This window comes from Microcaecilia unicolor, chromosome 2 (genome assembly GCF_901765095.1).
Source record: "Microcaecilia unicolor chromosome 2, aMicUni1.1, whole genome shotgun sequence".
NCBI lineage: Eukaryota > Metazoa > Chordata > Amphibia > Gymnophiona > Siphonopidae > Microcaecilia > Microcaecilia unicolor.
The window spans coordinates 428,739,608-428,752,617 of NC_044032.1; the positions used below are offsets into that span (position 1 = coordinate 428,739,608).

A 13,010-nucleotide genomic window follows, 5' to 3' on the forward strand; every position below is an offset into this window, starting at 1 on the left:
TATTTCATAGACCTCTATCATATCTCCCCTCAGCCGCCTTTTCTCCAAGCTGAAGAGCCCTAGCCATTTTAGCCTTTCTTCATAGAGAAGTCATCCCATCCCATCCCCTTTATCATTTTTGTCACCCTTCTCTGTATATTTTCTAATTCCGCTATATCTTTTTTGAAATGGGGTGACTGAAATTGCACACAGTATTCTAGGTGTAGTCGCACTGTGGAGTGATACAAAAACATTATAATGTCCTCATTTTTGTTTTCCATCCCTTCCTTTCCTAATAATTCCTAACATTCTATTTGCTTAGCCACTGCTGCACACTGAGCAGAGGGTGTCAATGTATCATCAACGATGACACCTAGATCCTTTTCCTGGGTGGTGACTCCTAATGTGGAACCTTGCATCACATAGCTGTAGTTTGGGTTCCTCTTTCCCTTATGAATCACTTTGCACTTGCTCACATTAAACATCATCAGTTGTTTCATGCTCAGTCTCCCAGTCTTGTAAAATCCTCTTGCAATTTTTCATAATCCTCTTGCAATTTAACAACTTTGAATAACTTGGTGTCGCCAGCAAATTTAATTACCTCACTAATTATTCCCATCTCTAGATCATTTATAAATATGTTAAAAAGCAGTGGTCCTAGCACAGACCCCTAGAGAACCCCACTATCTACCCCTTCTGCATTGAGAATACTGACCATTTAACACTACTCTGTTTTCTGTCTTTTAACCAGTTTTTAATCCACAGTAAAACACTACCTCCTATCCCATGACATTCTGATTTTCTCAGGAGTCTTTCATGTGGTACTTTGTCAAATGCCTTTTGAAAATCCAGATGTACAATATCGACCAGCTCACCTTTATCCACATGTTTATTCACCCCTTCAACGAAATGTAATAGATTAGCGAGGCAAGATTTCCCTTCACTAAATCCATGGCTTTGTCTCATTAATCCATGCTTATGTATATGCTCTGTAATTTTGTTCTTTATAATAGTCTCTACCATTTTGCCCAGCATAGACGTCAGACTCACCGGTCTGTAATTTCCCAGATCACCTCTGGAACCCTTTTTTTAATTTGCATTACATTGGCCACCTTCCAATCTTCCAGTACCATGCTTGATTTTAAAGATAAATTACATATTAGAATAGCTCTGCAAGTTCATTTTTCAATTCTATCAGTACTCTGAGATGTATACCATCTGGTTCAGGAGATTTGCTACTCTTCAGTTTGCCAAATTGCCCCATTACATCTTCCAGTTTTACAGAGATTTGTTTCAGTTTCTATGACTCTTCAGCATTGAATACCATTTCTGGCACTGGTATCTCTTCCATATCTTCCTCAGTGAAGACCGAAGCAAAGGATTCATATAGTTTCTCCACTTTGGCCTTATCTTCCTTGAGTACCCCTTTTACCCATCAGCCATCTAGCGGTGCAACTGATTCTTTTACCAGCTTCTTGCTTCTAATATGCCTATTTTTGCTTCCAACACAATCTTCTTTTCAAGGCTCTCTTTGCCTTCCTTATTAGTGCTTTGCATTTGACCTGCCATTCCTTATGCTGTTTCCTACTATTTAAATTTGGATCCTTCTTACATTTCCTGAGGACTTACTTTTAGCTCTAGTAGCTTCCTTCTCCTCACTTTTTAACTGTGCTGGCTGTCATTTGGCCCTCTTTCTTCCTTTTGTTTTAAATCATCTTTATTGAAACAAATATAAAAATTCCAACAATAAACTAGCACAGGTTTTCTTTAACTTCTTAGAATCCAAGGAATAGTACATATTCTTCTCTCCCCCCCCCCCTCCCGAAAAAAAAAAAAAAACACTGTAAAATACACCTCACCTACAATTATAATTCTAAACCGGATTTGACAACTTAAGAGTTTAAGATTTTTCCCTGAGCCATGGGGGTCAAGGAAAACCAGAACAGTTCCTACAATGTGCAGAATTAGTGCCCTCGCATTGAGTCAAAGTCTGTTAATTCACAACGCTCCAGAGATGTTTTCAGAATCATTAAAGAGCACCATTGTGCCAGGCTGGGAGGTTCCACTTGAAGCCATTTCTGAAGAAAACATTTTATACCAGATAGCATGGTGCACTGCAAAAATCCAAGATAGCCGCATGGTGGAGGCTATGCCACGTCAAATACAAATAGAGATCACGGTTGCGGCATCCACCATGAGTTCCAGAGCTGAGAGATTTGTTTGTCCGTGTTACTTTCCTCCTTTTTTAACGCATGGAATACGTCTGGTCTGGGCTTCAAGGATGGTAATAGCATCCACGGCTGATGTCAATTTTTGGCCTTTGCAACTGCTACTCTAAGGTTTTATTTTTACCATTCTCTTCATTTTATCATAGCCTTCTTTTGGAAAGTTAAATGCCAGTCTGGATTGCGGAGCATCCAAAATGAATATGCATGAGAGAGATTTGCATTCGCTTCTTTCATTTTATGCAAATCTATCTCACCCATGTTCATTGTGGATATTCTGAAAATCTGACTAACGGTGTTCTGAGGACTGGGTTTAGATGCATGATATCTATACTTTTCTGAGACCAAATAATAATGGTTCCAGAGCATATATAATTTTATTTTTAAATCTCTGTGGGGGATGCTTCAATTGCATATGACAGCAGAGTATTCCAAGATTGTAATGTTCAGCCTGTAGAATATTTCCTTGGATTGTGAAGTCAGTTTTTCCTCCTTCAAAGTCAGGGGATCGTTTTTCCCTCAGTAAAGGGACTGCAGTGCAATAACCTCATATCAGAGACGACAGAAGAACATACAGACTAGGATTTTGCTTTTCTTCCTGCATTTTACTCGCTGTACGTACAAGAGCCTCTGTTTTTGCCTTTAATAGAACTGACTCATTTGTGATTTTATTTTTCCTATCCAATATATAAACTCCAGCTCTGTATCCTTCTTAAAACACCACTTATGAATAGTATAAATAAACTAGGAGGAAAAAGACTCAGATCCCCACTGCCAGTTATTTAAACTAAAATTTCTTCAGGTGGTCAGATTTGTACGGGGTACCAGTTACCTCATCAGCATAAAGAGTCTCCGGTTCTTGAATCATTAAAACTTTTCATAGTCATGCAATCTGTTTGGAGACCCTATTTAAGGTGATAACAATTTCAAAAGACAAATATGTGAAAATATGAACTTAGCTTTCCGTGTTCAAGCTTCCGACACACTGACCCTGACCAGGGTTCGCTGTTTCACAGTGCTCACTCATGTCAGTATTTTCTTAGCCATATGTACCCGTACAAATCTGACCACCCGAAGGAAATTTAGTTGAAATAATTGGCTGTGGTGGGGATCTAAGGCTTTTTCCTCCTGGTTTATTCATACTCTTCATAGGTGGTGTTTTAAAAGGTATACAGAGCTGGATAGAACATTAGAAAGAGTTTATTTATTGGACTGATTTTTGTCTCTTTCTCTCTTTTTGGAATACCTAAAAAGTTTATTTTTCCTATGCCATTGTTAGGTAGATTTAATGGGATGTGTTCTGGTTGTTTCACCCTGTAGCAGATGAATTCCATCTACCCCTATAAAATGGAATGGAGCTGCTTCAAACACTTACTAGCCTGTGGTACATGAGGCAACATGCTGCACAGGGTTGCTGTGAAAGTGAGCGTCCCTGTCAGAAAACCAACTTGCCAGGAGGCAAAAGGAAGCAGCAGGTTCTCTCTTGTTGTGTTTAGGAATATTACTGTTCTGGGTCAGCTCCGAGCTCTGCTTTTTCTCTCTTTAAGCGCACTGTGTAAAGCCTGGAGTGACAGTTAAAATGCAGCGATAGCGTGATCAGTTGCTGAAGGAAGGATTCAGTGTTTCTCACTTGTCTTCTGTGCCTTCTCCCTCCCTCTAAAGATGAACGCCTGCACACAGCCTCAGCAGACCTGCACGGTGACCTGCCTGTTTTCCGCCCAGCGGATCATCCCACCACAGGTTTGCCTTCAAGGGGTGAGAATGTCCTTTCTTTATTCTCAGGTGGTGCTCTCCATCCACCTGCATGGCTTCAATGACAGCCATAAAAACCTCTCACCAGTGTGCTGGACATATTTGTGGCAATTCTATAAACTGGTGCCTCAGTTTAGGTTCCCCAATTCTCTGTATAACAGCATCCTGGCAGGACCAGTTTTACACATGGAGGGGGCCCCTGTTCCCCCTCCCCCCCAATCTCCCCACCTGCATTGTTTACTACAGTTTCCTACTCCCCACCACAGTCCATCTCCCCACAACAGTCCATCTCCCTCCCTTCCTCTCACCCTGTGGTCTTTAACATTTTTATTTCCCATCTCAATTGGGCCCTGGTGTGGCAGCCATCCTGACAAGCTGCCTGCAGCTGTCCTGAAGCTTTCCCTTTCTGCTGCAATCTGCCTAGCAGGAAACAGGAAATTGCATCAGAGGGGGGCGGATCATGGCAGTTTAGGAAAGCTTCAGAGCAGCCTGTGAAATTGGTTGCCATGCTGGGGCCCCCTCTGAGAAGGGAAATAAACTTTTAAAGAATATCAGGAAGGGAGGAGGAGACGGACTGTGGTGGAGAGAAGGGGAAGAGATGCTTGGACCATGGGGCCCCCTGGAGTTGTGGGGCCCAGGGCAGCTGCCCTGTTTTCCCCTCCCCTGACGCAGGCCCTGTATCCTGGTGCCAAGATTCCGTTATAGAATCAGCATTGGCATCCATTTTAGGAGTGCCCTCATGCCAAATGATGCACATATCTTATGGTATTCTAGAAACTATCCCCCACATTTTGTATAGGTAGCCCACATTTGGGTGCAGATCTCAGAGCTGCACATAATTAGTCAGTTAGGCACTAACAATCAATTATTGATGTTAACAAGCGCTTTCTTGGCAGAAATTAGGAGTTACGCACAGATCTTAACATGCACTCCTAAATTTCTTGGCACACTACTGCAAAGGATGTGTGGCCAAGGGAGGAGAATGGGAGGGTCAGGGGTGTTCCTAGTGTTACAGAATACCTACAATTGCACACCAGCCTTTGGCAGATGTAAATGGCTGTTCACAAAGTTAGGTGCAAAATGTGCGCTACGCTAGTATTCTATAATGTCTGTTCCGTACAGAGCACCCTTTAAAGATTACTAGCTTAACGCGGATCATCCCAGCATCTAACTTTAGGCACCATTTATTGAATCTAGGCCTATCTGTGTAACTGGGAGGCAGGCCCATGGCCTGTTCATGCTGCACCTCAGGGTAAGCCTCCCTTGCAATTAGACACTACAGCACTTAGGTGCTACCTTATAGAATGAGGCCTATCGCACTTATCCACCTAACTGTCAATTAATGGCACCTACTTGCAGGTGCCAGTTTATAGAATTGCCCCCATTATCATTAACACTGTCTCATGAAATCCAGGCCTACAGCATGTCCCAGGCATGCCAAGTACATATGCCTTGGCACTTCATTTCTACTGGCCGCTGTCTGTCCTCTGGAAAGGCTTCACTCAAATCTTTTAAACCTGTCAGTGCTTTATCTTTAGTTGCTCTTTCCTGTCAAGGCTGTAGCTTTCACTCAGCTCCTTTTGAAGAAAAAGGCAGTGAAACCTTGCTCCTACCAGCTTTCAAAAAGTGCATCAGCCACAGCGTGACCAATACCATACTGGAAGCATTTAGAAATTACCACCAAACTTGCCTTTGCTTTTCCAGTATTCACTGTTCAGCAGAATGGTAGAGTGCTAATAATTTTCCAGGGATGCGCTCTCAGGCGTACATAACTCTGCCATGCCTTTCACAGAACACATTTAAACAGATTATGTATTGTTTTTTCAAGGAGAGCATATTAATCCCCATTTAGGGTCTTTCCCCAGCTAGGGCCATTTTCCTTCCAAAAAGGAAACCTGAGACTTTAATTTAATATCAGTACTTCAATTTTACCTTTTCAGTCCCAGACAGAGTACAAGGTCAGTCACATTCAGTACAACAGAAAAGCCCCATTATTTTTCCACAGCTAGGATTCCTGCCAAAATTACGCCATAGAGAGTCTGAAATTTTGCTCCAGGTGTCAGGCTTAGTGTGAAAATGATAAATGCAGCAGAAGGCTCAAGCAAAACCCAAAGAGGGTGCTAGGCTGGAGAAACTTCAAGGTCATGCTGTTCTGTGTTTGCTGGCCAAAAACTGTACACTTGCTGAATCTGGTTTATCGCCAGAAGTGTTCTATTTAAACCAATCAGAGCATTTTATAGTATAACTGACCCTTGTTCTGAAAGTTAGGAAGAAAGGCAGCTTGGAAGCACTTCAGAAGAATTGAAAAAAACAAGCAAGGATGTAGCCAGCCACAGCATGTGCCACTCTGATATGTATTCGGGAAAAATTCTACAATCATACAATAACACCCTAATTCTATATATGGTGCTCAAAGTTGCATGTGCAAATATGGGCGGGCACCCAATTTAATTGATAAACGAACCAATTAGTGCCAATAATTGGGCATTAAGAACCAATTATTGGCGCTAATTGGCATTCATTTAAATTTGTATGCGCATCTTTAGGCACCAGGATCCGCAGATAAATTTTACAGGTGGATCTGAAAAGGGGGCTCAGCCATGGGAGGGGCATGGGTGGATCAGCAGCGTTTCTGGAATTTGTACGCAATATTATGGGTTTCAGTTGGTGTAAATCCTCAGATCCCGGCACCAAACGCTATTCTATACATGGCCCAACTCTTGAGTGCCATTTATAGAATAGTACTTGACGCTAATTTTTTTTTTATTTTGTTTTTTTATTGAAATTTCAATTATCAATCAAGTAACCACTTGTACAGAAAGGTATTCTAGTTTGTTAAACTTCAAGGAAAAAATTATATTGTATAATAAAGAAAACAGAGAAATAGATACACTCGAGTCCTCATTTTGGATCCAAGATTAACACACATGGAGTAAATTCTTAAAAAAAAAAACAAGTTAAAGGAAATAAAGAATCTAAAATTAACAATGCTATACTTTAAACAGAGCTCGCTGATTTTTTGGCTATAAGAAATTCCTGGGCTCAAAAAAAAACATATTTTTCTGACTTGTATTTTATCACACATTTACATGGGTAACGAAGAAAAAAGGTTGCTCCAATCTGAAGCGCTCCTGTTTTTAACAATTAAAACTGTCAACGCCTTTTTTGGGTTTCTCTTGTCACATCTGGGAAAATACTTATTTTTTGGCCCAAAAATTCCTTATCCTTATTTTTAAAGAATTTTTTCATGATCCAAACTTTGTCTATAGTCAAAGCCACTGTTGCTAATAATGTGGATGGATAAATTCTTTCTGTGTCCGAAGACTCCAAAATAGCTGATACATCCAAGGGTAGTTCCTCTTGTGCAATATTAGTTTGATCCGATATAGGTTTAGATGGTAGATAATATACCTGGGAGAATGGAGGTATAGTTTCATCCGTAGCCCCTAATATCTCTTTTATATATCGACGCTAATTTTTATTGGCGCCGATTTTTCAGTGCTATATACAGAACTCAGTCCTAAATGTATTGCTCACTCCCAGAGATACGAGCGGACTGTGTCGAAACAGCACCTGCAGAACACTTTCAACCGAAGAGCGTCTGAATCATTTCCTGTGCTTCACCTTCCTCTCTCTACGCTGTGCTCAGCATCCGCCTCTCTGCTGCTTCCTCTTTGCTCTGTAATGTAACATTTCCCAGTCTGTGCCTGCCTGTGCTTGTGTTCTTTCCCAGGCTCCTGGGCTGCCAAATCAGCTTTGGCATCATGCAGCGATCCCTGACATTGCCTCTCCCAGCCCTGCTGCTCTATTGCCTGCGCCCGCTAACTGCAGCATTTGGTTACAGGAGACTGGATGGTATCGTTAGTCCTGATGAAATGAAGTCACCTTCCATGCCAGGGTGGAGTTCTCAGGCAGCTCTTAATGCTATTGGTAGCAAATAAAGGAGAAAGAAAAAGTGCCACTCATTTATATGCAATACACTGGTGCATTATACACCCTGGCAACCTTAAGATTTTCACAGACTATCATGTGTACTTTGTCTTGTATTTTATTTTCCTTCCAGACTAGGGTGGTTGTACTGCAAATGAAATGCCACTACAAATCCCTCTTCCAAACTGATGATTCGGACTATAAATTATTTGAGAACAGGAAAAGCAAACAGGAGGGATCTCTACGTGGACGGTGAAATCAACTGAAGTAGAGGATGACCAATTGGAGGACGCCGGTGCGCTGTGATGCACTTTTGCTTTCTATCGATGTGATCATTTTCACCAGCTTCGCACGGAACATTTTTAGGCTGCTTGTTTTCCTCTCGAACAATTTTGTGACCCCTGAGGCAGGCGTTTGATCATGCTGAAACCCAGTGTTGGGTCACCTTGTCCAAGCAGCAAATAAAAGGTTTTATAAGCACAACTTCCTGCGTTGCAGTGTCTGTTGGTCAACCTCTACTTCAGCTGACTATAAATTATTTATCTTGGTTTTTTTTTTTTAATCTAGTTCTGCCAATATTGCAAGTAAATTCTGGATCTGGCTGGTCCTTCACCTGTCAGTAAGGTATTATTCATTCAGGAAAGGGAAGACATGAAATTGGATTTTGAAAGCAGACGTTGCAGGCAGGCCCACGAGGTAATGTTTTTATGAAGAGGTATGAGGACAGATGCATCAAGGAGAAGATATTCAGAAACTGGAGAGTTGCTCCTACAGAAGCACATCTCTGGCAGATGAATATGACACAACAGCCTCAATGTTGAAAGTTGTTCAGGATTTATGGTGAATACAGTTAATAACTTCTCACAAATTATTGTGGAGCACTCAGCCTCTGAGTATTCTGAGATAAAAGCAAAATTAAAACCCCAAAGTCTGTTGCAATAATGTAGCCCAGAGGCAGAAAAAACAGACTCACTTTCACACCTTATTTTTAAATGTAATGGAGCTGCCTCCTTGACCCAATGCCTCATCCCTGGAACTCTCTATTAACATGCCAGCTGAGTGATTGCTGAGCATAATAGCCATGTCACCGGGACTGCAAAGGATCAATTCATTTGTTTTAAGACTGGGGGCCCTTGGAAGTATTCTGTTGGATACTTTGAATTCAATAAACGTCTGTGTCACTCACCACTGTATATGCGGTGAGCGGACCTCATATGGTCCAGAGGGATCAGTTGAGATAATTTAAGCATCAGACATGTGACATGCAACTGAAATGCTCCCCCGACATGGTTGCAAGGCGGTGTTATTCATATACCAATGTCTTACTCCTAGTAACCTGTTTTCAGTGGCATGGTCGACACCATAAATATTTGAAACTGTGTGGTGTCATTTTACCAGCCAGATGGAAAGATGCACATAGGAGCTGTCATGTAATCTTCAGATTATGAAGTTTATTTACAACAGTGAGGCACTGATGTGATACCCAGCACTGCCTTATTAATATTTTGGACTCCATGATATTCCCTTATTGGGGAGAAAACACAATGTAGAATTCCAAACAGCCTTTATTTAAAATGGGTCATTTTAAATAAAGGCTATTTGGAATTCTGCAACACCTCACATGTTTTCTCTCCGCCCTCCTTTTGTTGCTGTTGCATTTTCACTGAGTTTTGCTTCCCTTTTTCTGGTGTCGGCGTGATGCCCTTATTGGGTACCATCTGATGGTCCACAACACACAATTAAAATGAGTCCGTTGATTCTGAACAGAGGGGACCTTTTACTAAGCCGTGTAAGCGTCTACGCGTGCCCAACGTGCGCCAAAATGGCGTTACCGTCTGGCTACCGTGTGGCTCTTGCTGTAATTTCATTTTTGGCACTCGTCCGATACGCGAGTCTGAAAAATCATTTTTATTTTCGGACGCGCGTATTGGGTGCGTTCAGGTCATTACTGCCTGGTTACCACGTGAGACTTTACCGCTAGGTCAATGGCTGGCAGTAAGGTCTCGGACCCAAAATGGACACGCGGCAATTTTCATTTGTATCTTACCTTAACATACTTTTCCCCCTTGCAACAGTACTGATGTAAAGGTATCTAGAAACAGCATGGCTTAATATGTAGAACGCAGGTTGCCTTCTGTTACTTCAAATATAGCTGTGTATGAATGGAAAGTAACTCTAGACTTCAAGGCAGGGGTGTAGCTACGGGGGGCCACAGGGGCCTGGACCCCTGCAAATTTCAACCGGGCTCCTGGTTTGGCTGGTGGGGGTCCCCAACCCCCGCTAGCCTGCCTTCTTCAGCACTGGTCTGCAGCGCAGCTGCGTTCGCTGCCCTGCTCTTCTTTCTTTTTGCTCCTCCTGTGCACGCTGACGCTCCTCAGTTTCACATAAAGGAACGTCAGCGTGCACAGGAGGAGCAAGAAAAAAGAAGAGGAGGGCAGCGAACACAGCTGCACCAGAGACTGGTGCTAAAGAAGGCTTCAGCTGGCAGAGGTTGGGGATCCCTGCCAGCAAAGGTATTTGTTTTTGCGGGGGGAGCAACGAGGCGGTGAGGGGAAGCGGTAAGGAGGTGAGGCAGTGGAGGGGAGGCAAGGAGGAGAGGCGGTGGGGCGGCACTCAAAATGTGCCCCCAACCTCGGGGTGTGGCTCCCTCCCACCATGAGGTCTGGCTCCCTCCCACCGTGAGGTCTGGGTACGCCCCTGCTTCAAGGGCCACAATACTACTACTACTACTATTTAGCATTTCTATAGTGCTACAAGGCGTACGCAGCGCTGCACAAACACAGAAGAAAGACAGTCCCTGCTCAAAGAGCTTACAATCTAATAGACAAAAAATAAATAAAGTAAGCAAATCAAATCAATTAATGTGTACGGGAACATTCATTTTGTTTAAGAGATGGGTTGATTTGCATGTTTTACCTTACAAACCTGATTTGTTTGTGGCTCTTGCCTCGTACGCTTTCCATATTCCAGTGGTCCAACTGCAAATCAGTTATGGAGGTCTATAAACTTCATTATATAATTGTATGTATGTATTTTAAACTTCAAAAGTGAACCTAGTATGTAAGTAGTTTGCTACCTAGTCATGTATTTAAAAAAAAAATAGTGTTTTGAAATGATTTCACAACCCAAACATTTACATGCATCTGCATTTTCACAACAGTTTCACTTACACACATCTGCATTTTCACAACAGTCTCTCCGCAGTAGGTTATGTCTGCTCATGTTTATCCAAATTAAATTTCTGTACATATTTATTGTTAATCAGTCCATTCATAGCAGCGTGCATTTCTTCAAAGACCAGAATGTTCTAAGAAGGTTTATTTCTATAGGAGGCAGCATGTGAAGGCTTTAATGGTTTTGTTTTTTCTTTTTTAAGTATGTGTAAAAGCAGAATGCTCTTAGAAATGGAATCTCCTGCCCTATTATAGGAGTTTGCCATAGTATTAATAAACTGATGAATGAATTTAGGGCCTAACAATTATTATTTTTTCTTTCCATAATGTTTATTGGAAAAACTGATAAGTACAAGGCATCAAGGCTCACAACACAGGGTTTAACGCTTATTAAATACACTTCAATGTGCAGAAGTAACAGTAGATAGATAATACACACTTGGGTCCTGCTGGGGAGTTTAGCTAACATTAGGAATCTAATGTTTGCTTTTCTTGATTGATTTTATTGTATGCTTTTTTAGGAAACCATGTGGTGAATTTTGTACATTGCTGAATTTCTGCAGTTCAGCCATGTGTTCTAGTTAAGATTATTTGCAGCAAGGGGACTATTTACTGAACCATGTTATCTGTTAATGTGGCAGCTGATGGGCATTAACAGCATGATACCTTCACAGTTAACATATACTGAATTCTATAATAAGTCTCCTTTCATCATATATTCAGTTAGTTAATCCTAGTATTCCACTACAAGAGACAACTCCAATTATTCTCTTTAATACAGTTGATCGCAAATAAAAGAAAAACATACACATACAGTGAGATGTGATGGAATAAGGGTTCTGTCATTACAGTTTTGAGTTTGTTCTGTGCAGAGGCATAGCTAGGGGGGGGCACCAGGGGAGCGGCCGCTCCCCCAAACGGACCTCCACCGGTGCCGGCACCTATGTTTTACACAATCTGTTGCATTTAAAACACGCACCGGCAGCAGTCCACTCTCTGCTTCCCTCTGGCTACGCTTCTGGTTCTGTGACCACCCCTTCTGATGTGGGGTAGGCGGGGTTCAGCTTGAAGCTGCTGGTAATGGGTAAATACTTAAAGGTTAAAAAAAAATCACCATGAATTTCTAAGGCTTGGGCAATCAAGCAATAGGATTACTGCCTCAGCATGGAGAGACTCAGGTCTCTCAACACGCTGGCACTCAGTTCATGAGAACTACACAGGCAGGCAGACAGGCATTCAATGGGAGAGAGGAATCTGTTCCTCTCAGCATGCGTAGGGCAGCCAAGCAAACTGGATGGGTCCCATAAGGTACTGGGAACATAGTACAGGTGCTCAGAAAGGGCCTATCACCCAAGGGCTACAAACGTCAGATAGTTCATTATATACATCTTAATACTTATTATATATATAGACAATGTAATCTGTTACACACAGACAGTAAAATCTGCTCCCATGCAAATGAGGGCAGGACAAGCACATACGCATTTTTGAGAATTATCTTAACACAGAAGTCGGGTGAGGCAGAACAAGCAGTGGGTCAACAGGTCGTGGGTCAACAGGTCATGGGTCAGTGGATCGAATGGGTTGGGAAACGAATGGGTCAGATGGGTCGTGGGTCTGTGACATCTTTTTAAAGTAGGGGCCTACATATTCAAACTCAGTTCAAATATTACTTTACAGTTTTCTATTAAAAATGGTCATATCAAGGGGGAAACATATGGGAATGTCATTCCCGTGGTAAGCAAGATTGCAGAATGATTGGGAATGGTGCTCTCCTTGTTAACAGTTACAGAATTATTTGTCTGATTAAATTCAATATATTGTGGGTGTGGATCATGGATAATGGCTCACGTGAGGTTCATGGTCAGTGGTTACATGGGCCAAATGGATTGTGGGTCAGCTTGAATGACCTGTTGTGCTCAGGGGTGGGGAATATGCTTCACAGAAAACA

General features: G+C 42.0%; 1 protein-coding gene across 6 annotated transcripts in view; it reads left to right on the forward strand.

Annotated features, from left to right (window-relative positions):
- Positions 1 to 13,010, forward strand: part of NPNT (nephronectin) — a 183,247-nt gene that overhangs the window by 95,562 nt on the left and 74,675 nt on the right. For 3 of the 6 annotated variants that reach the window (XM_030190766.1, XM_030190770.1, XM_030190767.1), the window contains one exon: positions 3,867 to 3,959. The exons of the other annotated variants lie outside the window; for them this stretch is intronic. In XM_030190766.1, coding sequence (XP_030046626.1) covers positions 3,867 to 3,959 — 93 coding nt within the window. The remainder of the gene's footprint in view (positions 1 to 3,866; positions 3,960 to 13,010) is intronic. 6 annotated transcript variants of the gene reach the window in all.